The sequence below is a fragment of the Cheilinus undulatus genome, linkage group 10 (genome assembly GCF_018320785.1).
Source record: "Cheilinus undulatus linkage group 10, ASM1832078v1, whole genome shotgun sequence".
Lineage (NCBI taxonomy): Eukaryota > Metazoa > Chordata > Actinopteri > Labriformes > Labridae > Cheilinus > Cheilinus undulatus.
This window is the reverse complement of record NC_054874.1, coordinates 5,742,157-5,767,965: the sequence shown is the minus strand read 5'-3', so window position 1 is coordinate 5,767,965 and position 25,809 is coordinate 5,742,157. Positions and strand designations below refer to the sequence as shown.

The 25,809-nt window shown below is 42.5% G+C and overlaps 1 protein-coding gene across 4 annotated transcripts in view; it reads left to right on the top strand.

Moving 5' to 3' along the window:
• The window catches only part of pcdh19 (protocadherin 19), an 88,161-nt gene that overhangs the window by 47,358 nt on the left and 14,994 nt on the right, over positions 1-25,809 (top strand). For all 4 annotated transcript variants that reach the window (XM_041798235.1, XM_041798233.1, XM_041798234.1 and 1 more), the window contains exons 3-4: positions 1,900-1,958; positions 6,026-6,198. In XM_041798235.1, the coding sequence (XP_041654169.1) occupies positions 1,900-1,958; positions 6,026-6,198 (232 nt within the window). The remainder of the gene's footprint in view (positions 1-1,899; positions 1,959-6,025; positions 6,199-25,809) is intronic.

Here is a 25,809-nt window from a genome sequence, read left to right as displayed (position 1 = left end):
TCCATGATTGGCTGTCGCTCTGTTCAACTGACAGTTCTGCTTGTGTCTGCTTGGCTGTCCTTGGCGCTCACCACACATGACAGGATTTCTGATCATTAATATGGAAGATGTTTGATATTTGCTATCTTGAGTTGCAGGCCTCCGAACTAATCAGAGAGGGAAAAAGTCATTCGTAATACACCACACACCACAGGATAATCCGGCAAGATTATCTCTAGAACCATCCAATGATCAGGCCTTTGCTGACTTTGGATGAAAGAGGGATTCAGGCTGAAAATCAGCACAATTATCATGTAGTGTGTGGCCCGATGATGTTGATTGAAACAAAGCTTGGTGTTCGTTCGTGCAAATCACAGCTCAATCTCCCAACGTGGCACACTATTTAAATATGTCATCCTCCTTATTTATACCTGCTTCATCAATGCTGGTAACACCACACCACTACTGGCAAAGGTGCACCTCCACCCCAGCCTCCCCCTTAATAGCATAAAGCTTGTTGCACCCTCATGTTTGGATTCATGCTACTGCAGTGTATATTGCTTCAGAAATAATTTCATTGTATTCAAAATGCATTATCATAAATGTATCTCTAGTCATGCACTCGCTGTAAAGTCAAAGCATGCTGCTTGAATCACTCAGGGAGCATCTTTTGAGCAGAGCCTGCACCGCCAAGTGAAACTGTATATCCATCTTACCATAAATGATTAAATGTATGATAAGAGAGATGATTTTTAGGGTTAGGGTTAGGGATATTACACCTTTAATCCAAATCAGTTTGTTTGCATTGAACGACAGCTGCTGCAGGCCTGTATCAAATGTGTGGCTCACTCCCTAATCAGTGCTAGTTCTCCTGCATTAACCTTTCTTATCACAGAGGTGACTTTTTTTCAACAGGGCGTTGATATACTGTAGACTTCCCTTCGGAAGTCGGCCATTGACTCACAGCATCTATCAGGATACAGTATCTGTGTTATGGAATTTTAAGTGAGGCCTTCTTCTGCTTTCATTTTGCAGAAAACACCTGCATCTTATCAAACTCTGCCGAAAGGGTCATATCCCGGCGTCTCTCGCAGGAGAGGGGAGAGTCCTTTGAGAGGCTTTGATACCCTTTGACATCTTACCCGGTGTAAGGAGATGCTCTGCAGACGCAGAAGAGGGCTACCTGCACAGTGCACATCAACTCCTCTGTCCATGTGCTTTCACTCCTTAGACGTTCTCCCTGCTCAATAAAAGTGGGGGGAAGAAATGAATGTAGGATGCCTTTGAACTGTGTTCACTAATATGGGTCAGAGATCTATCGTATGCATATTCTGAAAGCCTTTTCATCTGCAATTGCAGAGTTAAGAATCCCTCGGTACACTCTTAATTTCATCTACTTTTTCTTGCAGTTATTTATTTAATATTTTTCCACATTAATGTCTCCTCAAACATGGTAAAAAAGTGAAGAGTTCAGGGAAGAATAAAGGGAAACTTTTCTTTTCCCTCTGTCTGCATGATGGTCTGTCCGCCCTAATGACTCCATTTTAAAGACTGACCGGCAGCAGAGGGAGGGAGGGAGCAAAGGGAGAGGGTGAAGAGGAGAACAGAGGCTGCACACGCTCACTGCAGCACTCCTCCTCTTCTTCTTCTTCTTCTTTCTCAGCTCTCGACTCCCAGTCAGCCTCTCTGTGTGTGTGCTTTGAAAGAGAATAGGATTCAGCCCTTTGAAAGCCTGGGCTGCTCACCGGGGCCTTTGTGTAAAATAACATTTCTACTGAAAGCCAATTACTAGCTAACATTATTTTGGTTGCTTCCATTATTAAAAGTACCTCTCTCTCTCTGTTTGCCCCCCCCCATCATCCCTCAACCACACTTCCCCCCTTCACCCACCCATCCCCCCCTCCCTCCCCTCTCTTACAGACGGAGAATTACTCCATCGACAACAGTTACGTGAACAGCAGAGCCCACCTCATTAAAAGGTATGTGTTGATTAGGAATTGTTACCAGCACCTCGTTACGTTTGTTATCTGTAATTGTTTTATCTAATGAGCGCGCAGCTACCGGTGCAGCATTTGTTCCTGCATGTTTCTTCATTCAGTGTAATTGCAATGGGGGGATAAGACTTTTCGGGGGGGATGAATGGAGTTCCTTCATAATGCGTTTAGTAGACACTTGTTGAAATGAGGCACAAACTCATACTCTCATTATTAGATTACACAGAGAAGCAGAATTTATGAGCCAGCGATGATTTTCACATTTGTAGATAACCTTATTACTCCTCTAACTTTGTTCATTAGCAGATTTGTGGCTCGATCAGGTTAAGCAACTGAATGAATTATATGTTAGGGACCTAGAGAGGAGGTTTGAGCTGTTTTTTAATACAGGAACAACCAATAATTGGTTGCAACGGAAAAATAAATGTTACATTATTCTTTGTATCCAAACAAGGATATTAGATAGGGTTGCATGGGGGTTGGGATTTGGGTCATAAAATTAGCAGGGCTCTGTTATTTGCAGAAATGCAGCATTTTTAAGACGTGCAACAAAAATAAAATTTATAATTTGCTTGTGCTAAATTCATGAAAATTGAAATCTAGTTGAAGGCCTCTATTGTGGGGCAGTTTGGGCTCATCTGTTGCAGTTCTCTACATTGGGGCAACCTCGACCGTGGGGCAGGAAGTGATGTACTGACCCTTGTTGGGTTTTTACTTAGTTTGTGGTGTGTTATTTTTAGTTATATCCCCCTGTCCCTAACCCCAACTTAAGGTTTTGTTGCCTAACCCTAACCCTCTTTGGGATTGCCTTAGTTTTTGTTGTTATTTTTAATTTTCTCCCCTTCCCCAGCCAACTTTCCCTAACCCTAACCTCAAGGATTTGTCGGCTAACCATAATCTTCTTTGGGATTTCCTTAGATTGAGGTGTGTTCAATTTTTCCCCCTTAGTACATTAGAGTTAGGGCTACTTTTATTCACAAAATGTTGATGATGTGGATCTGATTACCATAACCTCTAAGGGCAAGTAGAAAATATATGTTATTCAGGTTGCAGTGGAAAAATGAAAGTTTCATTATTCTTTGTATCCAAACAAGGATATTAAATAGGACTGTGGGAATGCAGGGTTGTATGGGGGTTGGGATAGGGGTCATATAATAAACAGGGCTCTGTTTCTTACAGAAATTCAGCATTTGTTAAGACATGTAACATAATGAAAACATAATTTGTGCTAAATCAATGAAAATCGGTATCCAGGTGAAAACCTCTATGTTGGGGTGGTTTGTGCTCATCTTTTGCAGACCTCCTCACCCCCCTTTCCCTAACCCTAACCTTAAATAACCTTAAAAACCCTGACCCTCTTTGGGATTTCCTTAGGTTGAGGTGTGTTCAATTTTCCCCCTCAGTACATTAGGGTTAGGGTTACTTTTATTCACAAAATTCTTGGGTAATGTACACCACTTCCCACACCATGGTCCAGGTCAGCCCACTGTAGAAGTCTGCAACAGATGAGCCCAAAACGCCCCACCATGGAGGTTTGAAGCCAGATCCTTGGAAAACTAACCACGCAAAAGAACAAAAAATGGTACAGGGAAGAGTCTCATATTCTCACTATTAGATTACACAGAGAAGCAGAATTTATGAGCCAGTGATGATTTGCACAATTGTAGATAGTCTTATGACTTCTCCAACTTCCCTCATTAGCAGATTTGTGGCTCAATCAGGTTAAGCAAATTAATGAATTAGTATGTTATGAAACCTAGAGAATTGTTCTATATTGTTTTTAATACTGGAATGGCCAGTATTGGGTTACAATGGAAAATAAATGTTCCGTTATTCTTTGTACCCAAACGAGGATATTAGATAGGGTTGTGGGAATGCAGGGTTGCATGGGGGTTGGGATAGGGGTCATATAATAATTGCCTCCAGCCATTGAAGCTTTCTTCACTAGGCTCACTTGGAAAACACTACAATCCTCCCCATTCTACCTGCAGCCATGGATCATTCCAGCCTTTTTCTTTTTGTTTGAGGCCATCCCAGTCCTTTTGAAAACCCATTATGGCAATTTCCCCCCCAAAAGATTCCCTTGCATTAATGTAAACAAAGAGCATTCAAGTGTGTGGGCCTTGTGCAGCACACTACAAAGAAATCCCCTCAGGAGCCAGGGAGCCTATGGTCTGGGACAGGTGCAATTACAGTGATAACATCAGAGAACCAGCATTACCTGCAGTCCTCTCTCCCAGGCTGCAGGATGTGAGGCTTTGGCTGGAGAATGCGGCTACCTTGCACTGTCCTTCACTTGCTCTGCCTTCCTTTTTTTGTTTGCATGGATTTGTTTACTCATTTTCTCCTTTTCTCTCTATCTAACCTCTTTTCTTCCCTTATAAGACGTCATTCATTTACTTTCTCCCCTTCCTGCAGGAACACATGTTCATATATCTACCCCTGTTTAGTGTTTGTAAAGCAGAATTTGTTCCAGTGGGATGGAAATCAAATGAAGGGAAATCACGCTGTTAGTGTGCAGCTGTTGATTGTAACCCCCCCCCTACCCGCCACATACCCACCCTCTTTATTGACTGTGAGCCCCAAACAAGACAGATGCTCAGTTTGTATGCTTCCAGCGTTTCCTACATCCATCTTCCTTCCAGGAAATTTCTGATTACTGCAGTATTTGTTTGATTGTAGTGAGTGAGTGCCTCCTGTTTGTTCAATGCGATGTCCTTGAAGTCAGTGCATCCATCCAAAATTGTCCCTCCGCTTTAGACAGCCCATAGCTGCTGTGCTATCTGTGAAGTTAAAGAATGTGCACTTAATCCAAAAAAGGCTCTCTTAAACTTCCCCCTTATTTCATGATTACTGCAGGCGTAGGAGCTTGAGCAGGGCTTTGTTCTTTCAGAAATGCAGCATTTTTTTAAAGACTTGAAACAAGAAGAAAATATGCAATTTGCTTGTGCTAAATTCAAGAAAATTGGACAGGCATCTAGTTGCAGACCTCTATGGTTGGGCATTTTGGGTTTATCCATTGCAGAACTCTACAGTGGGGTGACCTTAAACCTGGGGCAGGAAGTGACCTACTATATTTTGTTGGGTTTTTCCTTAGTTGTGATCCCCTTTCCCCTCTGCCTTACCATAAACTTAAGGTGTCTGTCGCCTAATCCAATCCTCCTCTGGTTTTCCTTAGTTTGTGTTGTATTTTTGGTTTTATCCCCAGCCCCCTTACCCCTGCTCTGACCTTAAGGGATTTATTGCCTAACCCTAACCGTCTTCGGGTTGCGGCAGTGTGTTATTTAATTTTATCCCCTTAACCCTAGGTGCCTAACCCTAACCTCCTCAAGTTTCTGGTGTCTTATTTTTAATTTTATCCCCCTTATGTTAACCCTAACCTTAAGGGTTTTGTTGCGTAACCTCTATTTTATCCCTTGCCCCCTTACCTTAACCCTGACCATTAGGGTTTGGGAGCCTAGCCCTAACCTTCTATGGGTTCTCCTTAGTTTGTAGTGTGTTCTTTCATTTTATGTCCCTCCCCTTCCCTAACCCTAACCATTAGGGTTTGGTTGCCCCTTACCCAAACCCTGAGTTTGAGGGTTTTGTTGCCTAACCCCTCTTCCCCCCCCCCGTTGGGCTTTCCTTAGTTTGAGGTGGGTTAAAGTTAAATTCATCCCCCTCAGTTAGTTTTTTTTTTCTGATTATAAAATTCTGCTGTTGTGAAAAATAGCCACTTGCCATGCCCTCTGATGGAAAGTGGAAAATATGCATCTCACAGTACATCATTCTGTCTCCAGCTTGATTATGTGCATCAGTTCCCACCCCATGGTCGAGATCGCCCCATTGTAGACTTTTGAAAAAATGAGGCCAAAACGTCCCACCATAGAGGTCTGCAGCCAGATCCTCTTGAGGAAAACTGACCATGCAAAAGAGCAAAGAACTCACAGGAGGGACAGGAAGGAGACAGACGGACAGCTCGTCACAGACCAAACCCAACTGTGTGCATGTTAGAAAAGGTGATGTGACATTTAATCAACATTTCCCTCTCCCCCCACCTGGCCCCCATGTAGCACATCGACATTCAAGGACCTGGAGGGGAACAGTCTGAAGGACAGCGGGCACGAGGAGAGCGACCAAACCGACAGCGAACATGACGTCCAGAGAGGACACTATGTTGATACGGCTGTCAATGACGTGCTGAACATGACCGTCCCCCCTAATGTTTGCCAGCTGCCAGACCAAGGTAAGAAAGTCTGAGTGTGTGCGCCGTGTATGTGCTCTGGTGTGCTGCTTCTTTTGGAGTGCCATTTCGAAGATAAGACCCATCTGAGTTTGTGTGAGTCTGTTTTTATGCCACGGGAGCATCTTTTAAGGTGCATTACGGCCTTTAGATGTGCAAGTATGAAGAACAGCACCGGTCTTTTTTTTTGTCTTTGAAGTCCCGTTGGAGCAGCTAATGTGCGGGATCTCTGACAGCTAAGGCTCCCCTTTGATACTGGCTTAGGCAACATTATTGACTGATAGTAGCCATGTCTGCTCTTGAAGTGTGCCCGACTTCAGATGTGCCTTGAATGGCAGCAATTAGGCTCACAAAGGTAGAAGGTGGAAATCTACATATCTCCACGTGCTCTCATCCATTATTCAGAGGGATCATTTAGTGGGAAATTAATGTTGATGTTTCATTTCTGACTCACTGTTTAAAAAGACATCCACTTGGTTGGCAGAAGTCGGCGTAAAGGGGTCGTGTTCGTTCTTAACTGCTGCCAGTCAGAGCAAAGGGAGAGAGCGGGTCAGTGAGATATAGAGAGAGAGAAAGAGCGAGAGAGAGGGGGGAGGAAGCAGGATAAAGCTGTCTAGAGCAGGCCGGGATGTTACTATATGCACCTGAGGGTATTTACCCAGCTCAAAGGAAAACGCCACATGCACAGGTGCAAGAGCTCAGCAGAGCACCAAAGGCAGACTGTGGGAAAATTGCAGACGTTTTAAGAATGACTCACATTAGCAATTTTCATTTGGAGTGGGGAGCAAAACACTGGACGTTTTATTCCAAAAAGCACACTCTTGAGGATGACACTTAAACATATCACTCATACTAACATTTTGAAAACTCTGTGCCAAATTTAGATTTCATTCCTTCATCATTTTCTCCTAACACTGCCCGAGTATTCCTCTCAGTTTTCTCTTCTCTCCACCTCGGCTTGCACAGGAGAGAAATTTTAATGAGCGAAAGATAAAGAATCCTACATTACAAAAACGCACAGAGGAATGAAGATTATGTGCTTTTTTTTTGTTAAATAGTTCTGCTATTTTTATCTGCAGACTGTGAAGTGTGTGGGTGTGGCTGAAGAAGCAGGAACAGACATGTGTAGGCTCCGGGTTGGCAGATTTAACTAACCAGATGCTTCACGTGGAGCAATCTGCCCGTTGATGTTGTTTGACTGGGAGATAATAACATTAGGCAACCTGCACTTTATGTTAATCCAAAATGGAGTCACACGATATGGCTTCATGGCCGCCCGCCCGCGTACCGTAATGAATTAGCAGAGACGTTTATGGGGGTCAGGAAGTATGGTGACCGTTAGAATCAACTGTGTGTTCCCTCGGCGGCGGCAGACGGTAATGAACAATGAAAGGAGAATTTGCTGACTGTTGGTTGCCAGCTGAAATCACCTCACAAGCTGTGGGAGAATCATATGCCTTTAAAGGAAAAAAAAGAAATGCACGCTGACAGGTCTTCCAGTCGCAGCATCTCATTATTTGAGACAATTAGAGATGATGTACATGAAGAATATTACAAGTGGGAGAGAGAGTGCTCTGAGGCGGCACTTTTTTCATTAACACCACCAACGATTGTATCTGTTTCAGCAAAATGGACGCTCGCCTGCTGAATGTGTAATGCAGCAACACATCGCCCGGTAAACAAGAAACAAGAGGCTATTTCACACTGCTGTCCATTCTTTTGACCAGAACGAATAGATGATAACAAAAGGATCTCTTCAGAATTACAATTAGGTGCTTTGTTATTGGCTTTTTTTCCGCTAGACTCACTTTTGGCCTCAGTAAAAACCCGACAAAATGGCTCCTTTGGAATATTTCCTCTTTTTATTTGAGGGAAGTCAGTCGGCAGAAGTGGCCACACTAGAGCGTAATGAGAAGCTGATCATAATTATTGAAATGAATTGTCCAGAAAGCCTGACACGTGCTGAAATGTAATGACATAGCAAATGAAATCAGGCCTCTATTACCGTCTCAGCAGGCTAAAGGGCGGACAGAGACGACGACTGTAATCTGCAGCTTTTTTCCACATTAGGACACCCAAAAATGTCTAGAAACTTCAGCAGGAGGGTCAGGAGTAGAGCTGGGCAAATAATCGGATATTAGGTTAAATCACAATATGGCCTGACCTGGCACGCCAGATGGATGTGTGAAACACATCTGGTAAACCTCTCATAGACGGTGTTTGGGAAAGGGCAGCACCTTTGAAAAAAAACTTGGGGGGTGATTGGATGAACGTTCTGTCTGTCGCATCTTTACAGGCCAATCAGAGCTACAGAGCTCCGCCCCTAACTGTTAGAGCTGGACTGTTGGACGTGTAAAATCCGAGACGTTTCTCCATTGTGCTATAATCAGTAAAAAAACAACAGGAGTGATGGGGGAGTGAGTTTTCAAGGTATATTGATAAAAACATGCTTGTCTACCTCGCGGGGTCGAGAGGGCGCCCATATAGCCCTCAACACAGTAGATATAGGATCAGTTCCTCTCTTACTCTATTCTCTCCACTTGTATTTCCTGCCTCTCCTCATCTGTCCTATCAAAATAAAGGCAGAAAAGCTGCACAGATAATCTTTTAAAAAATCATTAAAAATTCATAAACAATGTATGTGTGTGTGGTAGACACAGAGATGAATAAAATCGTCTGAATCTCAATCTGAATAAAAATTCTGAGAAAAAGAATTTCCTCAGTAATGTTGCAGCTGAAAATGGTTGCTAAAGAAGCCAAAATCTCCTTTTGGTTCTGAAAGAGACTAAAAAATGAAACATGAACAATTATTTGATTTTTACTTTGAAATGCAATAACTAGAACTGGAGAACAAGGTGATTTTCTTTTTGTGGTTGAAATTTGAGGAACAGAAACTTGAGAATGGTTTCCTTTTCCAGTTCAGAAGTGAAAATAACTAAAAACAGAGAAAAAAGAGGCTTTTTTGATATTCTAGGAGCACATGCTGTCACATGTTTGCCTTTCAAAATAAAAGCCCTGTAATAGATTCTATACCAGTGATACTCAACCTGTGGCTCTTTTGTCTAAATTTGAAACATTATTCCTGCAGAAAACCTTAAAAAGAGAAAACTAAGAGGAACCAGAAATTATCCATTGCAAGTCACATTAATCAGTTTCTTTCAAACACATATACAGTTATTTTTATTTTTTATTTTTTATTTCTATTTGTAATATCAGGGTCAGTACATATTATTAAACACTTGCATGTAAATATGTAGGATTGTAGCCAGTGGCTAATTTCTGTCCTTTGACCCTGGGGGGGAAAAAAGCAGCTATAATTGTTAGCCTTATTTTTTGTCTTTATATTTCCACTGTCCTTCTTTGCAATGTTTTGCAAATTTTTCAGTTTTGGCCGCTTTAAATCTTTTTTTTTTTACTGATTTAAGCCCTCTTTTGCCACTTTTTTTTGCAACTTTTAGACCGTTTTTGCTCTTTTTCACCAGGTTTCACCACTTTTATCTTGCTTATTGCTATTTTTTTCCCCTCTCTTGCCATTTTTGCCAATTTAAAATGCCTCTTGCTATTAGATGCCACTTTATCCCCTTTTTTGCCACTATTTGCTGCTTTTTGCCCGTTGTAGTCACTTTTTACTTATTTTTGACCATGTTTTTGACACTTTTTTTTGCTCATTTTTGTCACTCCTCACCAATTTTTGACACTTTTCTCCCAGATTTTGCCATTTCATGCTTACAGTTTACCTTATTTGCATCTTCTCCCCCAGTTTTTGACCATTTTTACCACCTTCAACCTATTTTTTCCACTTTTCACCACTTACATTGTGGCACTTGCAAAGGTATTTTTCAACAGTTTGGCTCTTTGGCTGAGCAGGGTTAAGTTACACTGTTCTATACCATAACTGGAGGCGTCTTATTTTTACTAATGAATTGCTGTGATTTTAAGAAATTAGAGCCAGTCAGTCACTGTCCATCTGCAGCTCAGCCTGATAAGTTTCGATTGCCTCTGTTTTCATGTGAGCTCTGTACATCATCTTTTCCATTTGGCTCCAGCTCCTCTTCTCTCTTCTTGGTTTCCCTCTCAGCCTTGAGCACAAAGGCATCAATAGAAGCCAGGGTCGGGATTATCTGAAAACAGCCGTGGTTAGGATCACGTGATGATGGCGGTTTCACTTTGAGCTCATCTGTCTTAATTGACGAAAAGTGGACACTATCTTCAGCTCTATTGGACGGATGCAGGGAACTGTCAGAAAACAAATAGGCATGTTCACTAAACACCCCACTGGTTAGACGTCTTCTGGGAGTCACTGTGTTGTACAGTGTGCCTCTCCTGCCAGCTAAAGCAGAAAACAAGTCGAGAGACTGCAATTGCCAAAGGACAACAAACACAGACACAAGGAGATGGTAGAAGAGGCTTGTTTTTGTCTGATTTTATTGTTCTGTTTTCTTCTGCTGATAACTGCGAAGAACAAAAGAAGGCTGGGAAGAGGAAGGGTTAAGCATTCAGGCTTTTACAGTGCAAATGTTTACCATTCCCAGCGTCATGTAAAGGTGTCGTTTGCCCAGGAGACGAGCCGTTACCTTCACGTCATCTCGAGTGCTTTTATGTGGGAACAAGACTCGGCTGCTCACAAACCACACACAGAGGGTATTTTCTCCTTTCTGTGCCAATTTAGGTCCTTGATATTTGGCTTTGTCCAGCAGAATAAATCTTCTTCAGTGGTTTCAACGACTCACTTCATAATTCTGACAACAGCCACCATCAAGGTAACTTTCACAGAAGTGCTTGTGAAGAGATTTTCGACTTAAATCTGCCTCTTCTTCTCGATGAAATCCCTGCCAAGAATGGAAAGAGGCATGTGCCTGCTCTTTTTGTAAAAACTGACCTGAAATCTCACCCAGTGGATTAGATTTAGGCAAGTATCTGAAGAGCAAATGACATTAAATCTCTTCAAATCTATAAAAGAAGGGCTATCTTAAACATGTAATAGCTCCCTCATATCTGCCAATAGAATAAAAATGGATGATATGGCTGTAAGTAAAAACTGAGAGGAAGAAGGGCTATATAAAATGAATTCTTCTTTATCTTTATAGGCATGTCTGTGAAGTTATGGAGGAGAGGGGGGGATTTGGTTGAAATGTGCGACATGCTAGCTTTGCCTCTGCAGAACCATTAGTGTCAAGGGAGAACTCGAGGAAGTGACTGGAAGGAAGCTGGTGACAAAGAGAGCTAAATCTATTTCTCTGAACTGGCTTTGATTGTCATAGCTCACGCTTTAATTCCTCTCGGATGTGGATGAGCCGTGGTTTTCAGGGATTCAGATTCACATATTGTTAAATTGCTGGAGTTATCTGTGCAGGAAGGGAGAGCGTGACGTCGTGAAACAGCATCCGATTTAGCGTTATTACCAGGTTAAAAAATAAAAAAGCTCTTCCTTTTGGTTTTATTAGACTCAAAGGGATTCAAGACTGCTCAATTAGCCTGAACAGGGAACAGGCCTCTTTTATTTCTGACACATTCCTTGGCCTCCACCTCTGGAGAATATCTCTCATCTATCTGCTCGCTCCCTGTGGGTGTGTGCCTGAAGCTACAGCCCAGGAATGGAAGCCCCCCCTCTCATGGGCCGCAGACATCTCCAAATTCCCTTCTTCCATCAACAGATCCGTAGGGTCTCACTGTTCCTAATTGATTTCATCCCTCCCCCACCTTTTCTCTTTCTCTTATCCCCTCTCATTCCATACGTCATCCTGCTCTGTTTCCACGCACTGGCTGCCAGAGGTGGAGAGTAGAGAAGCAACGGTACTCAAGTAGAAGTAGAAGTACTGAGGAGCTCCTGAGGAGCTGTGTCCAGAATCAATCTGAGAACATGCATCTTCAGCCGGGTCGCTCAGGTGAAGTCACACCTGTGCATCGGCTGTTTTTGGACGGGATGCGGGATCATTCTCTTGTTTTGTACTCCTTAAGTCATGTTGTCAACGCTAAACTACTGGACAGTGTCTTGGAGTTGATAGAAAGCTAGAGTGCTAAAAATGTAGCTAAATACAACCCAAATTCCAAAAAAGTTGGGACACAGTGTAAAACGATAAGAGAATGCTAACAGAATGCTAGGATTTACAAATCTCATAGACCCATTTTTTATTCACAATAGAGCATAAACAATATATCAGATGTTAATACTATTCTAATATTTCATGAAAAATATGAGCTTAAACTGATAGCAGCAACACATCTCGTAAAAGTTGGGACAGGGACATGCTATTAGTGTGTAACATTCCCTCTTCTTACAGCAACAGTCTGTAAACGTATTTGAAGTGAGCTGCTGGAGTTTTGGGAGAGGAATGTTGTCCCATTCTCATCTGATTTAGGATTCTAACTGCTCAACAGTCTTGCGTCTTCTTTGCTGGATTTTTCATTATTAATGCCTCATATGATTTCGATTGGTGAAAGGTCTGGACTGCTGGCAGGCCAATTCAACACTTCTATTTTTTTTTAAAGATTTTTTTTCGGGCCTTTTCATGCCTTTATTGGATCGAGGAAGGACAGTGGATAGACTCGGAAACAGGGAAGGGAGTGGTGAGAGACATGCGGTAAAGGGCCACAGGCAGGATTCGCACCCGGGCCGCCCTCGTACATGGGTAGCCCCCTTGTTCCCAGATTACCTTATTAGTTGCAAAATGTTCCTCCGGCAGTATTTTATTAGTACCACTTACTTTTCTAGCCTTTTGTTGCTCTGTCTGTTCTTTTTTTTTTAGATTTGCTACTGCCATCAAATTCAAAATGAGCTTATATTTTTCCTGAAATTGCAAAATGTCTCAGTTTCAACATCTGATATGTTGTTTATTTTCTACTGTGGATAAAATATGGGCTTGTGGGATTTGCAAATCATTGCATTCTGTTTTTATAGCACCCAGAATTTTGGGAATTGGGTTGTATAATCCTTGCCCTAAAATGTACGAGTGAAAGTGAAACTACTGATTTAAAAATGTACAGAGAAAAAGTGCAAGTACACAAAAAGGCTGCTCAGTGACAGTAATTTGAGTAAATGTTATTAGCTGCTTTCCTCCCCTGCTGGCTGCAGACATCCTCCCAACTTTACGCCTCTTGTGCAGTTCCCTTCTTCCCCTGTTGAATTAAAGAAAGAGCAGAAGCAACCTCACATATTTTCTGCTGCAAACTTGCCCTAAATTCAACACGGGGAACATTTCTAGTTTGCAGTCCTCTGATCTACTAACGAAAATGCTGACAGGTGTCAGAATGAGGAAGGCAACAGGAACAGGGCCGCACTGCTGACAACACCAGAGAGAGAGAGAGAGAGAGAGAGAGAGAGAGAAAGAGAGAGAGAGAGAGGGAGAGAGAGAGAGAGAGAAAGAGGGAGGCTGCGTGTGAGGGAGACAGAGATGGAGAGATGAGCTTAGAGTCTAGTAAGCAGTCTTAGCGGGGGGAAAATAAAAAATGGGAAAGAGGAAACAATCTCCATGACAGGTAGGATTGTTTTTTTTCCACATTTTTTTTTCTCTCTGTGTGAACGTGCCAGAGGATTTGACTGATTCTCAAACAACATTTGATTGAATTAAACACCAAAACTCTTCTTGTGATCCGACGCTGGCAACAACACATGTTGGGTTATGATGTCTTATGATTAGATTAACACACAAACTCCATACTGGGACCATCCATTTTGATTTGGATTTGTCTAATCTAATGTGCAACCCGTGGTGGAGGTAAAATGGCTGACAGTGACAAAGAGCTCGGTGCAATGTGAGCAATAAGGAAGATAGAGTGCACGCACATGTGCATACACACAGATCCACTGCAGGCTCTAACACACCAGAGGATGCTTGCAAGCAGGTGTGGCGGAGTCTGTAATGAACAACCAGGATGCAGATTTTGCTTCTGAGATGTAGAGACTTGAAGAAGTACCAAAAAAAAGGAATAAACGTCGTTTCAAGCTGTGTCCATCTGTGCTCGGCGCTTTCATCCAGTCTGAATGAAACTGTGCAGCACAGTGAGATCTCCGGCTCTGTCTTATTGAAATTACACTTAATGTAGTAAAACAAAGCTGACTGATATTGATTGTGCAGCTGGTAAAGTGGACAAAAAGACCTCTATTTCTTAATTCTCACGCTATCTTTGCTTTCTACATATCCAGTGGAAAGTGGACCAGCTTCTGCACAAACTCCCCCGCTTTTATGTCTGTTCTAAATTTAAAGAAATTGGCTGTGGCCTCTTGGTGCTGTTTGTTTGCAGTTCCCGCATAAGTAAACCAACAGATTCTTTTAAAAATCATCCGCGCGCCCATCCCTTTAGTTCTTTAGTTAATCCCAGGAGGGAATAAGTTACGAGATGTGAAGAAAGACTTAAACAAACTTGACATGTTTTGATTCTCCGTTAAGTTTTTACAAGCATCGCCTCTAGCTGCTCTTCCTCAGCTGGCGCAGACACAAACAAAACTGCATCCAAAAGGGTTTTTTCTTCCCCATCCCAGACTGAAAACATATAGTAATGTTATAATATTATAATGGCATCCCCAAACCCTCATTCTGCCAAAGCTCCCCTGAATATACCCAGTGTATTTAATCAGCTCAAGAGGGGACTGCTTATCTCTCTGCACTTGTCATGGATAGCGTATTGAACATATCAGAGAGAGAAATGGGAATAGTTCATTATTTTCTAGGGCTCACAATGAGCCTGATGTATCTCATTGCAGGCCCTCCACTGACAGCTCATTTTCTAGACAATCCTGGCATTCAGTTCACAACGCGGCAGGGCAAGAGAGAGAGACACAGAGAGAACGAGAGAGTGAGTGAAAGGGAGGAAACACAGAGACGGAGAGAAAATAGGGCTCCGGATCTCCATTGCTTATTCATGGCGCTGTGGCATGCTAGGTGTGTTAATAATCTCCGCAGAAACCAAGTGAATCACAGTTGTTTGTTGAACACCTAGCCAAGCTGGGCCGCAATCGACGGCAGATGGGAAAACAGGGGGATCAGGATGATCCCAGACAGAGGGAGGGAGATTAAGAACAGGTAATGTGCTGGAGTTGATGGGGGCCGAGTGTGTATTAAAGAGAGAGGAGAGTACCTGAATTTTAAATCTGTCTGAGAGTCTGTGTACACAGTACGTGGAGTGTGTGTGGCTGTGGGTTAATCAGAAAAGCAGGGGGAGAAGAAAGAGGGAAAGAGACGGCACAAGAAAGAGGAATACTGTTGGTAGGAGGGAAATGGAGTGAAATTCGAGCAGCAGGGCTTCGGCATTGTCTCCGGTCTTCTCGCCCTTTTGTGGCTCTGATTGATTCCAGTTCTATTCTGAAGAACAGAGGCGGCAGCCATTTTTCCTGACCGCACCTTTGTGTTTTTAATTCTTTGAGGTCAAAGTGTGGGCACAGCCCTGTCTCTATGGACCTATAAAGCAAACAGCAATAAGAGCGGGGTTTAAAGCACAGGTCTGAAGCTACGTTACTGCTTTAATAAAAGGCTTAATGGAAGGGCATTACTTTTTATAATTGTAAGTCTTGATAATAAAGTAGCTTTAAAGGTACAGTGTGTAATATTGGGAAAATAAGCCACATCTAACAACCAGATTGTAGGCTGCAGTGCTTACCTCCTGTGGTAATGGAGGCAACAAGTGGGATGAAAAGAACATGCATCAGGGTGCAGGTGGCCTGTTCAGTCAGGTCCACTTTGTCTAGAAAGCAGCACATGTTCCTGCTCTTCCTATGCCGATAAGGAAAGCCTGGGGGGGGGGGGGGGGCAGGAAAAACCCCAGCGCAGAGCAGGCATCAGGGAGGAGCTGGGGTGGAGGAGGATTGCAACAGCAGCTTGCTGAGTATAGCCAGGCAAGAGCTGTTAAAATAAGACAGCATGAGGGCGATTAGCCAATAGAGTGAACTAACGCTTGATATGTTGTACAGAACGCCACAGCACACCAAGGCTTGCCTCTTGCCACACCGTTTGAGAGTGGCTAGGCTGTGCCCCCTGTACGCAGGGGCCCAAGTTCAAGTCTGGCCTGTGGTTCCTTTTCCATATGTCTCGACCCAAATCTCTCATCCTTGTTTCCAACTCTATCCACTGTCCTCCTCTAAAATAGCATCTATTATAGTGTTGGTTTTAACTGCAATTACAGTTTTGGCCTCCCACCATCATAAAAACAAGATAATCCAGACTACAAGATTACTGTGCCACTTACTGAAGTCATGTTGCAAAGACATACAGCCTGTAAAATGGCGAGTAAATCATATATTCTATAGATAATGAGTTGTCTTCTGGCATTCGTAATGCTGTAATTTATGTTATTATAGAGATGTGAGGAAATATGTACCATTAAGTATTTAAAAAAAGAACCGAATGAAGAAAGACTAGCAGCAGGAAAACAGGAAGTAATGTCATAAGCTGTGCCAATGGCCTCGGTGCTGATTGGCCAGTTCTTGTGTGACTTGTAGCCATCAGATAGTGTTGTGGGCGGGATTTTAGGTGACACCTTGATGAATGGAAACAGAACTATAGGGAAAAGGTACCTTACAGTAGAGCTAAAATAGTGCACTTTAATGAACTAATTTGGTTGATTATCAGTAAAATAATTGTCCAAGAGCCAAATATCAGCCTCGATAATTGGCCAGGCTGATTATCAGTTGACCCCTAATTTTCAGACTTTTAGACCTTAATTCAGCTTGGACAGTGGACACAGTAAGAAATCAGGGGAAGGGAGGGAAAGACATCAGACTCCGCCCACACATGGGGAGAGATCCTTCTACTTAGACACCGGCATTTCACTATTTCTATGGAATTTCTGCATTTTTGTCTATACTTATATTGGATATAACAGAAGTATGATATGATAGTCTTATCTTTGTATAACAAGAGTTTAAAGCCTCTTCTACCAGGAGTTTTATTTATGTCCTTCCCACACATAAACAGTGGCTGTTCCACACTCATATATACTGTGACAATGAAATTTACAGTGAAGTCAAGGGAAGTTATTTTTTAAAAGTTTTTATACAATATGTTGTTACATTTTCAAGCTGGGGTGGAAAAACAGGGCTCTTCACACTGTTTGTTTTCTCCCAGCAGTCAATATTAAGTGCTTTTAACAATGACGATTGTTCCTGTACTTCAGCCGCGCTATTATTGCAAACCTGACTCTTCAAGACCTTGGACGCTTCCTGAACATAACTAAGCATTTACCAAGATTGTGCTACACTTACTTTTTACCCGAGTGTTGTCTAAAGCACAAAAGATGTATTATTTATTGTGTTTTCTGCCTTTTTAAAGACACAGAGAGCAAGTTTAAGTATTTATTTGCATTTTATTTAACTTGTGAAAATTCAACAGGATGGAGTGTATGACTGTCATTATGGAAAGTAACTGCAGCGCTGGTTTGGCTCAGTTGTTGAGGCACCCTGTATGGAGGCTCCAGTCCTCAGTGAACTGTTTGTAGGTTTGTCTCCTGATCTTGATAGTGTTTCATGCACAAGGTCTCCACTTCTGTCCCTCATGTTTTTTTGTCTATTTTCAGCTGTACCGTCAAAATAAAGGCAGGAAGCTCAAACAATCTTTAAGAGAGAAAGGTAGCAATTCAATGATGTTGACATTTAGCTATTGTGCACCTCATTCCCAACAATGATCCAAATTCTTGTGGTTTTAGTGGAAGCTTGGAATCCTGACTTATTGCAGGATTGCAGGACTAACTACTTACCAAAAGCACTGAGTAGTTATTTAGATTAAAAAATGGGGTTTAAAGCAATTTGATATTTCTTTCTATATTAACCCTCAACCATACTGTTTAGATAAAGCCCCATATTTTTACAAGTTGCAATGCAACCACAAATTATGGATGCAATGGCACACTTTGGTTCTGTCCCATTTCTAAATTTGATCCCTTAATTTTGCGGGGAATCTTCCCTGATGAAATGGGACGACCCCTCAAGTTTCTGATTCCTCATCAGTAGTGGATGACGGCTTGAAAAGGCATGCCAATAATACCGGAAATTTCTACTATGAATGTTTGTTTAAAATTCTAAAGGGCCACAATGCAATGAAGCAAAACTATGATATATTGGATTATTATTGTAATTTTCAAACCTTGCTAGTTATTTGCATGGCATTCTCGTGAGACACTCGCTGCCTCTGGACATCCCTGTTAGCAGGGCCATGTAGCCCAAACACTTTACCTTCCATTGCAACAAAAATCAGAAAACCCTATCCACTTAAGACACAAGCATAGGGTTAAATGGGTTTGGCAAGATATGAAGTGAGATTGGGATTGGAACAAACAGCTGGCCTGTTTCACATAGGTGACTAAAAGGTTGGATGTCATGGTGTTGACATCTTTCTCAAGCAATCTACAGATATATATCTAGCAGGTCTTGGAGTGCAATTTGTACAACAGCGCATTATTACTAAACTGTACAATAATTGAAGTTACTGCAACATGCTTTAAAAAGGCTATTAGGTATGGATATGGTGTGCCTTGAGATTTTGGCTTGATCTTACTTGGCCTTGGGCAGTAAAAGGTTTAAAACCACTGATTTACAGCAACTGCGATTGACTGGCAGCCAGTCCAGGGTGTACCCCGCCTCTCGCCCTGGGATAGGCTCCAGCCCAACCGCAACCTCCAAAGGGATAAGTGGTATAGAAAATAGATTAGTTTTCAGTTTTTTGGATGCCAGAGAGTTTGTGTGATGGATGTTCGGTTCTGTTTTTGTGGGTCAATTTTGCACAGTAAAGATGTTCTAGATCGATGAGTAGATGGTAGGGATGTTCCCAGGTGGCTGTTTCTCTACTTGACTGAACGTGCATTTAAATTGTATTAAACAAACTAGTCCAAAGTGGAAGAAAAGCTCAGAAAACAGCCCAATTAATCGCACAGTCATTTTGTAAGTGGTATCTACTGTGAGACTAATATGCTGATAGTGTGGCTAAAGTTAGCAGTTAGCTCCACCAGCTTTTGTTTATCTTTTAGGTTGAAATCAAGCTTAATGGGGTTCCTCATAACTCTGGTTGAGTAGTTATACATGAGTATAACCTTCAACAGCCTACATACAACTTGATTTCCATTCCCTGGCTAAAATACCCCCATACCACACTGTTCTTGTGACACGCTAAATGCTAAGCTACTGCTATGGTAGCTTACCGCTACGTGTTTACATTCAATGAAGTGCTGGGAGGAAGATCTGACAGGATGGCAGCAACCTTCAACTGAATCTGCAGCGGCTGCTAGTGGCAGGAGGCTTTAGTGCAGTTTAAAAGTGCATTTAATTGGGATTTCAGGGCTGTATTAAAAAAATGAGGGATGATTATTTTAAATGACTCGTGAATTTGTGCCAGCCAAATTGATATCAGAATTAATCCAATAAACCAGCAATCTCTGTGCATCCCTTAAACATAGATGCATAGTAGGGAGGTCATTTGTCATTTACACAGAAAAGCTACTCAGTTATACTGATGTAAGAAAATGTTATTAGTTCCTTTCCACCCCTGGATAAAACAAAGGTAACTTTGACCTTTCTTGGTGAATGTGACCCCTGCCGTAGACACCTGTCAGGAATGATATTAGTGTAAAGTCTGCCATGAGAATCCCTGCCCCAGATCGCAAAGTTCTTCTACACATCCTACCACAGCCTTGTCGCTGAAATGCTACGACTATAGACTCCTAGCATGTGGAGTAAACACCCCGATGAGGACATACTATACACATAGACTAACTCAAAGAAGCCTCAGTGTGTGGCTTGGAAGTGGGCACCGAGCGACTGCCAAAGCCAGGCTTGTATTACAGGGATCCCAGGATATCAGACACCAGGCGGCCTGTGCTCCCTCCAGGCGGGGCCGAGTCTGGCAGCTGGCCCGGAGCCCAGATAGCTATAATCAGCTCCATTACCTGTAGCACTGACTTCCATTTATGAGCCCTCATAGTGGAGCTGCGGCTGCACTGCAGGGCTTAAGGATGCTGCGAACTTTTGAAGCACGTTAGTATGCAGCCGCACATGCTAAAGCTACACCTGCATACACGGGAGCACGTTCCCACCATGCAGCATAAATGTAGAGTGAATGGGGAGAGATTTTCCAGGCATTATGTGTCTTGGCATGAGGCATTTGTTTTATCTTCTCCCTGGGTGAAAGCAAAAGATTAAGAATATACTCCGCTCTGTTTAAGGGGAAAATCAGCTGTCTTCTGACAAGTACATTGTAGCCTGCAGTTTTCTGTCCGGAATACAAAGAGACATTTATCACTGCAGCTGGGGTGAGGGAGGAAGCTTGGAAGAAAGAGAGAGAGAGGGAGAAAGGGGGGTCTCCTGTGCTGCAGCAATGAGCATTTCTTTTTTTTTAACCCCTATTACTTCCTTTTCTGTGTGCTGCATCCTTTTCCAAGGCATTTCAGATTCAATTTGTCTTTCATTTCACTGCTTTTGTCATCTTTGTCTGTTTTTTTTTTTTTTTTTTCATCTTGGCTTCCATCACCTTGTTTCTCCTGACAACATTATGACTGGGATGGAATATGTAGCAGGAATATGTAAAGTTATATCGCCCTCCTCAGTTGCACCAACAAAAGGTTACTACCTCAGGCTTAGTGCGATAGTGTTTCCATATCCTGCTCTCCTCATGTATATTCAGTGAGAATAATTTATTCTGTAGCATTTTACAGTAGTGAAACGCAGATTTCCTGCATATATACTGTAAAACAGCATGACAGGATGTACTCTTTGGATTTGTACTTGGCAGAGGTTGAAGACATGCCATCCAAATCGCCCCTATCATTATTATCTTTCATTCACCAATTAGTGTCAGTGTTCCCCTGCTGCCCTCTGGATGACCTTGCGGGAATGAGCTCACTGCGTTGTAATTTAACAATTTTGAGAAGGTCTCCAAAGTGGGAGACACGTTATAGCTGCGAGTGACCCACATTATAAACTACTGATGAGAGAGTGAAGACATATCAGCGCAGAGGAGTGACCTGTGGAAGTATGGGTGTGTAAGTCTGTGTTTGGATTCAGGGAGCGTCCCCCTGACCTCCCATTGGCCCGGAGCTCTCTCAGAGACCCTGTTTGGATTTTGTCTTTCAACACATTCTCATATTCAGGAGTCTTTGTGCTCTGTCTGTCCTTTTTGATTTGCACGGCTCCCTCAAATTTAAGCCAGAGAAACCCAAACAGTCTGAATACAAAACAAAGATATACTCATTTAATATTCTGCATGCATTAGTGCTTTTGGATTTGAATTTGGGGCTGTTATGATCTGGATCTTTCAGGAAATACTCTGTTAAAGCCACAAACCTGCCATAGGAAAAGGCACCAGTACATCTAGCCATCTACAGACATTATTACAGCAGGGCAGATGTTGAGTGTCAACCATAGTTTTCAGTTTTTTGAATGCAAGAGAGTTTGTGCACTTGATGTTCTATTCTGTTTTTGGGTCAGTTCTTTTACTGGGTCAGTAAAAATCTTCCAGATGGATTAATACATAGTATTGTTTCTACATTCACCAAAAGTCTGGTTAAATGTACATTTCCTGTGCAGTGACTGCCATGGGTGGGCTTCCTTACACCTTGACAGAAGCCAAAATCCATTGCTGTTTCATACAGTCTATGACTAAATTGTTATATTTAAAAAATGTTGGTCTCAATAGCAAAAATGAGAGTTTTAGAACAATTTCTTGTACTTTTAGATGTTTATATCACTCACATTTAGCAGATATTTAATGAGACTCTTGAGTTTTGTCTCATTAATACATTTTTTTCTACATGTGTCCAGAGGCTTTGAGGAAACATGTCTCTATGGAGCTTACATTATCCTACATAAAGAAGATCAAAATTTAAATATGCATATCCTGACCACCATACAAGTGTACTAGTGCATGCATATGCTTTGCACACTGTACACATAAATGTGAGCCTCTGTCGTCTCGTGTGCATGTGTGAGAAAGGTCAGCCGCTGAACAGGAAGCAGAGTGTTTTTCTGCATTGTGGCATCGCTGGTGGTGCTGGATAATCAAATTAGAGTAACTTCATCAACATTAAACACATAATTCACCAGAGCCTTTCTTTTTTTGTTGCACTGCTAGCAACACTCCCCTTAGGCTATAGCACATATTTGTGGGCATTAGGGTAATTATCATATTACATTATGCAAAATCAGGTCAGTGTGAAGCATGAAAATGCTACAGCAAGTGTTACATTCACCTGATTTTATATGCAGAAACATTTTTTTGCAACCTTTAAGGAGGCTTTACTGTTGTTGCTTTTATGTACCATTGACCAGAGGACAGCATTCACTCAGAAGGTGCATGTTGGCAGCAGAATGTGACTTTTTAAACCCTGCTGTCCCCCACCTCTTTAAAGGGGAGGATAAAAGGTAATGGGAGAGGTTGGCTGTTAAGTTTAATGGCAGACAGGAAAGTCTCCGAATGGCTCTTTTTAATGATGTGCCTGTTCTTATGCAGTCCTCGTTAAAGACAGAGCCAAGACGCATGCTGAGGACAGGAGGGAGGGGGGCCGTGGCCAGTAGCTGCACTACCCCGCAACATCTCTAAGAACCCTCAGTGGGGGTCTCCAGCTTCTTTGTGTGCTCGCCGGCACATCGTGGCAATCTTGCGCTCCTTCTGCATTCAGCTCAGATTAGCATCAGAAAATAAATAAAGCAAGCAATCAGGCCGCGACCTCTTATATCCACATGGCTGCCAGCCCCCCTAACCGTACCCTCCTTCCTTCATTCTTCCTTCCACCGCTGCTCTCTGCATAGGTCTAACCAGCTTGGATTTGCAAACTGAATGTCAAGCCCTGTGTTTGGCTTAACCACAGGGCAGGTTGTCCCTCCGGAGAAAAGGCAACTGGAGGATGGAGAGGAGTGAGGGAATTGGATCTTTGACACCTGTCACTTCCACTCTGCTGCACCTTGCTCCCTCGCCACACATAAGGACTTTTCATGTCACAGCTCAGCATGTTATCATGAGTAGGCACCGGGCCTGAGAAATCCAATTACTACCAGTGTGTCAGAGCCCTGCCATCATCCTTATGTATGCTATAGTCATGTTTCTCAAATCAGAGAAGATGTGCCTGTTAGCTTCTTCTCTCTTCTTCAGAGCCAGTCTCCCACCTCCATTTCAATCTCTGTGTCTTAGATACTGCAGTTTTCTCACCGCTGACAATCCTCTGTATAGTGTGGCACTTGCTAGTGGGTGGCTAATGCCACGGACATTGCTTCTGACTGCCTGATATTAAGTGGTATCACGGTGCAGACCTCACTGAGGTGAATAATGGAGAAGCTTGGAGAGGAGCAGCATGACTCCCAGATGCCAAACAGAATGGCCTTTGTGACGGGGAAATTAAACGTGTAAGAAAGGCCTCCCTCTGGCTTTTCCCTCTGCCCACTAGGTGTAAATCTAATGCATCTGCACGCAGCCAGGGTCTTGCTGTGTCTTCTCTCTTTTTGCTTTTTTCTCTATAAGTGGCAATGTCAGTCCTGGACAGGAGGCCGTCTTTGAAACCAGAATTTACGTCTCTAACCTGTCTTTTTTAGGGCCTGTGCACCAACCTGGAATCAGTGAGGACCCAATTTTATATGCGTTATTTCTCTGCCAGAAGAATTGCTATTTTGGGGGCTTTAGCATGCTCAAAAACCTACTAAACTTTACAGAAAGTTGTCTACCAGTGAGCTACATGCATGAAAATCAGTGCACATTTGTATCAAGACTAGACGAAAAAAAAAGTCTCTTGGGGCCATCCTCTAAAATGTACAGGAAGCACACTACAAACAAGTAAAGGTCTGTTTTTTGCATTTTTGGGTGATTAATAAGTTTAATATTTTAACGAACTAGTCAAAGGGATTTAATCCGATTGACTCCAGATTTTTTTTTGCTCATACTAGACAACTTGGAGATCTAAAGCTGTATGTATTGTGAGTTTTCACCATAGGGCGGGGCTATGACTGCAGCCTAAACTTTGACTACTTTTTTGTACGTTTTTTGCAGTAAAAATACACTAATAATGCCTTATAACTTTTTAATGCTAATGTCAATCATCACCAAACTTAACAGGGATGATTACACACTGATCCTGAATACATTCATACATCAAAATCATTTTGTCACAGCGCCCCCTTCTGGCAGTTGAACATTTCCACCTCAGATTTTCATGCAGCCCAGGTGTATGATTTTTGGTCTGCATATGGGTCATTATGAGACCTACAAAAAAAGCCTCTTGGAGCCATGCAGCACACAGCATGGGTTGCTAACACCCAATTATTCCCACACTCCCACAGTTGTACATACCCTGAAATGCGACGGGGTGTGAGGGCCCCTCAGTGCTGCTTGCATCCCTAGCACAGCATATGTTTCTGAGCTAAACCTGCCCATCACTCCACACACTCCCTACATTTCTGTGTCCTACTTCCAGAGGTTGTTAAAAATGTCGGGGAAGAGAGACAAGTAGGTTTTTTTCCCAAAGAGGGAAGAAAATCGGTATAGGAGGAGGAAAATGAGAGAGAGCAGGGACCATGCTGGAGCTTCTGTGACAAGATAAAATGGAATATAAAACACACAGTCCTGGCTGACACAAAGTGAACATGACTGGATGAGAAGCCACATTATATTAATTATGTAAGGCCACTTCTTTTGAGGTAAAGCTGAAGCTCACAGAGAGTTAAAGTCCTTAGATATTGGTACGCTGCCCAGTGTGCCGTCTCCACTTATTCAGGGCCGGACATGCTGACAGGCACTGAAGTATTGTGTTTGTTTCAGAAGGCTAATAGGAAATAGCACTTTGAAAAGGAAAAACTAAGAGGAATGTCTCTTTATAGCAAATGTGAGGATATAATGGTTTCTAGCGCTGATATTTATGGGTTATAGATCGCTCAAAACCATTAAATTCTCGAATCTAATTTCCCACACTTTATTAGTTGTGTGTATTTTGGCTGTAGGGGAGAAAAATAGGGTTCAGAAATAGAAATCTTAGCGGCAGTGAAGCATCTTTAATCCGTCATGGACCTGTTGTTTATTAAAGCCACACAAACCATTGCACTCAATCATTTAGTGTTATATTTCCCTGACATTTAAAGTCTCCTGTCCTGACCATTGAAAACATAGAGGTATATAACAGGGAGTTATTCCAGGTAATGCCAAGCTTTAATTCTAGTCAAGGGATTTCTAATGTTCCTCAATGGTTTAGGGCAGTGGTGTCCAAACTTTGGGCCACATCTACAAATAGACAAGGATGTTGGGTGCCCCTTTAATACCCACAAGGTGAGGTAAATGAATCTTCCTAAAGCCCAGGCCTAAATGGCTAGTTCAGTCAGGAAACACATGTTTTGCAGCTGTAAATATTTCTTTTATTAGCAGTTATTTATTGGCACTTATTGCTGTCTTTTATGTCTGGCTATGTGGCTGTTCTGGGATCCCCCTGCCCTTCCATGAGCATACAGGGGAAGGATCGGGCACACATTCCTGCTCTTCCTATGCTGATAAGGAAATCCTCAGGCAGGGAGAGAAGCAGCAAACACCCCCAGAGCAGAGCAGGCATCAGTGACATCGGAACAACATTGATTAAGCAGAATGAAGGAGGAGCTGGGGTGGAGGATGGTTGCAGAGAGAGCTGCAGAGCATAGCCAGGCAAGAGCAGTATAAATGAGAGTGATTA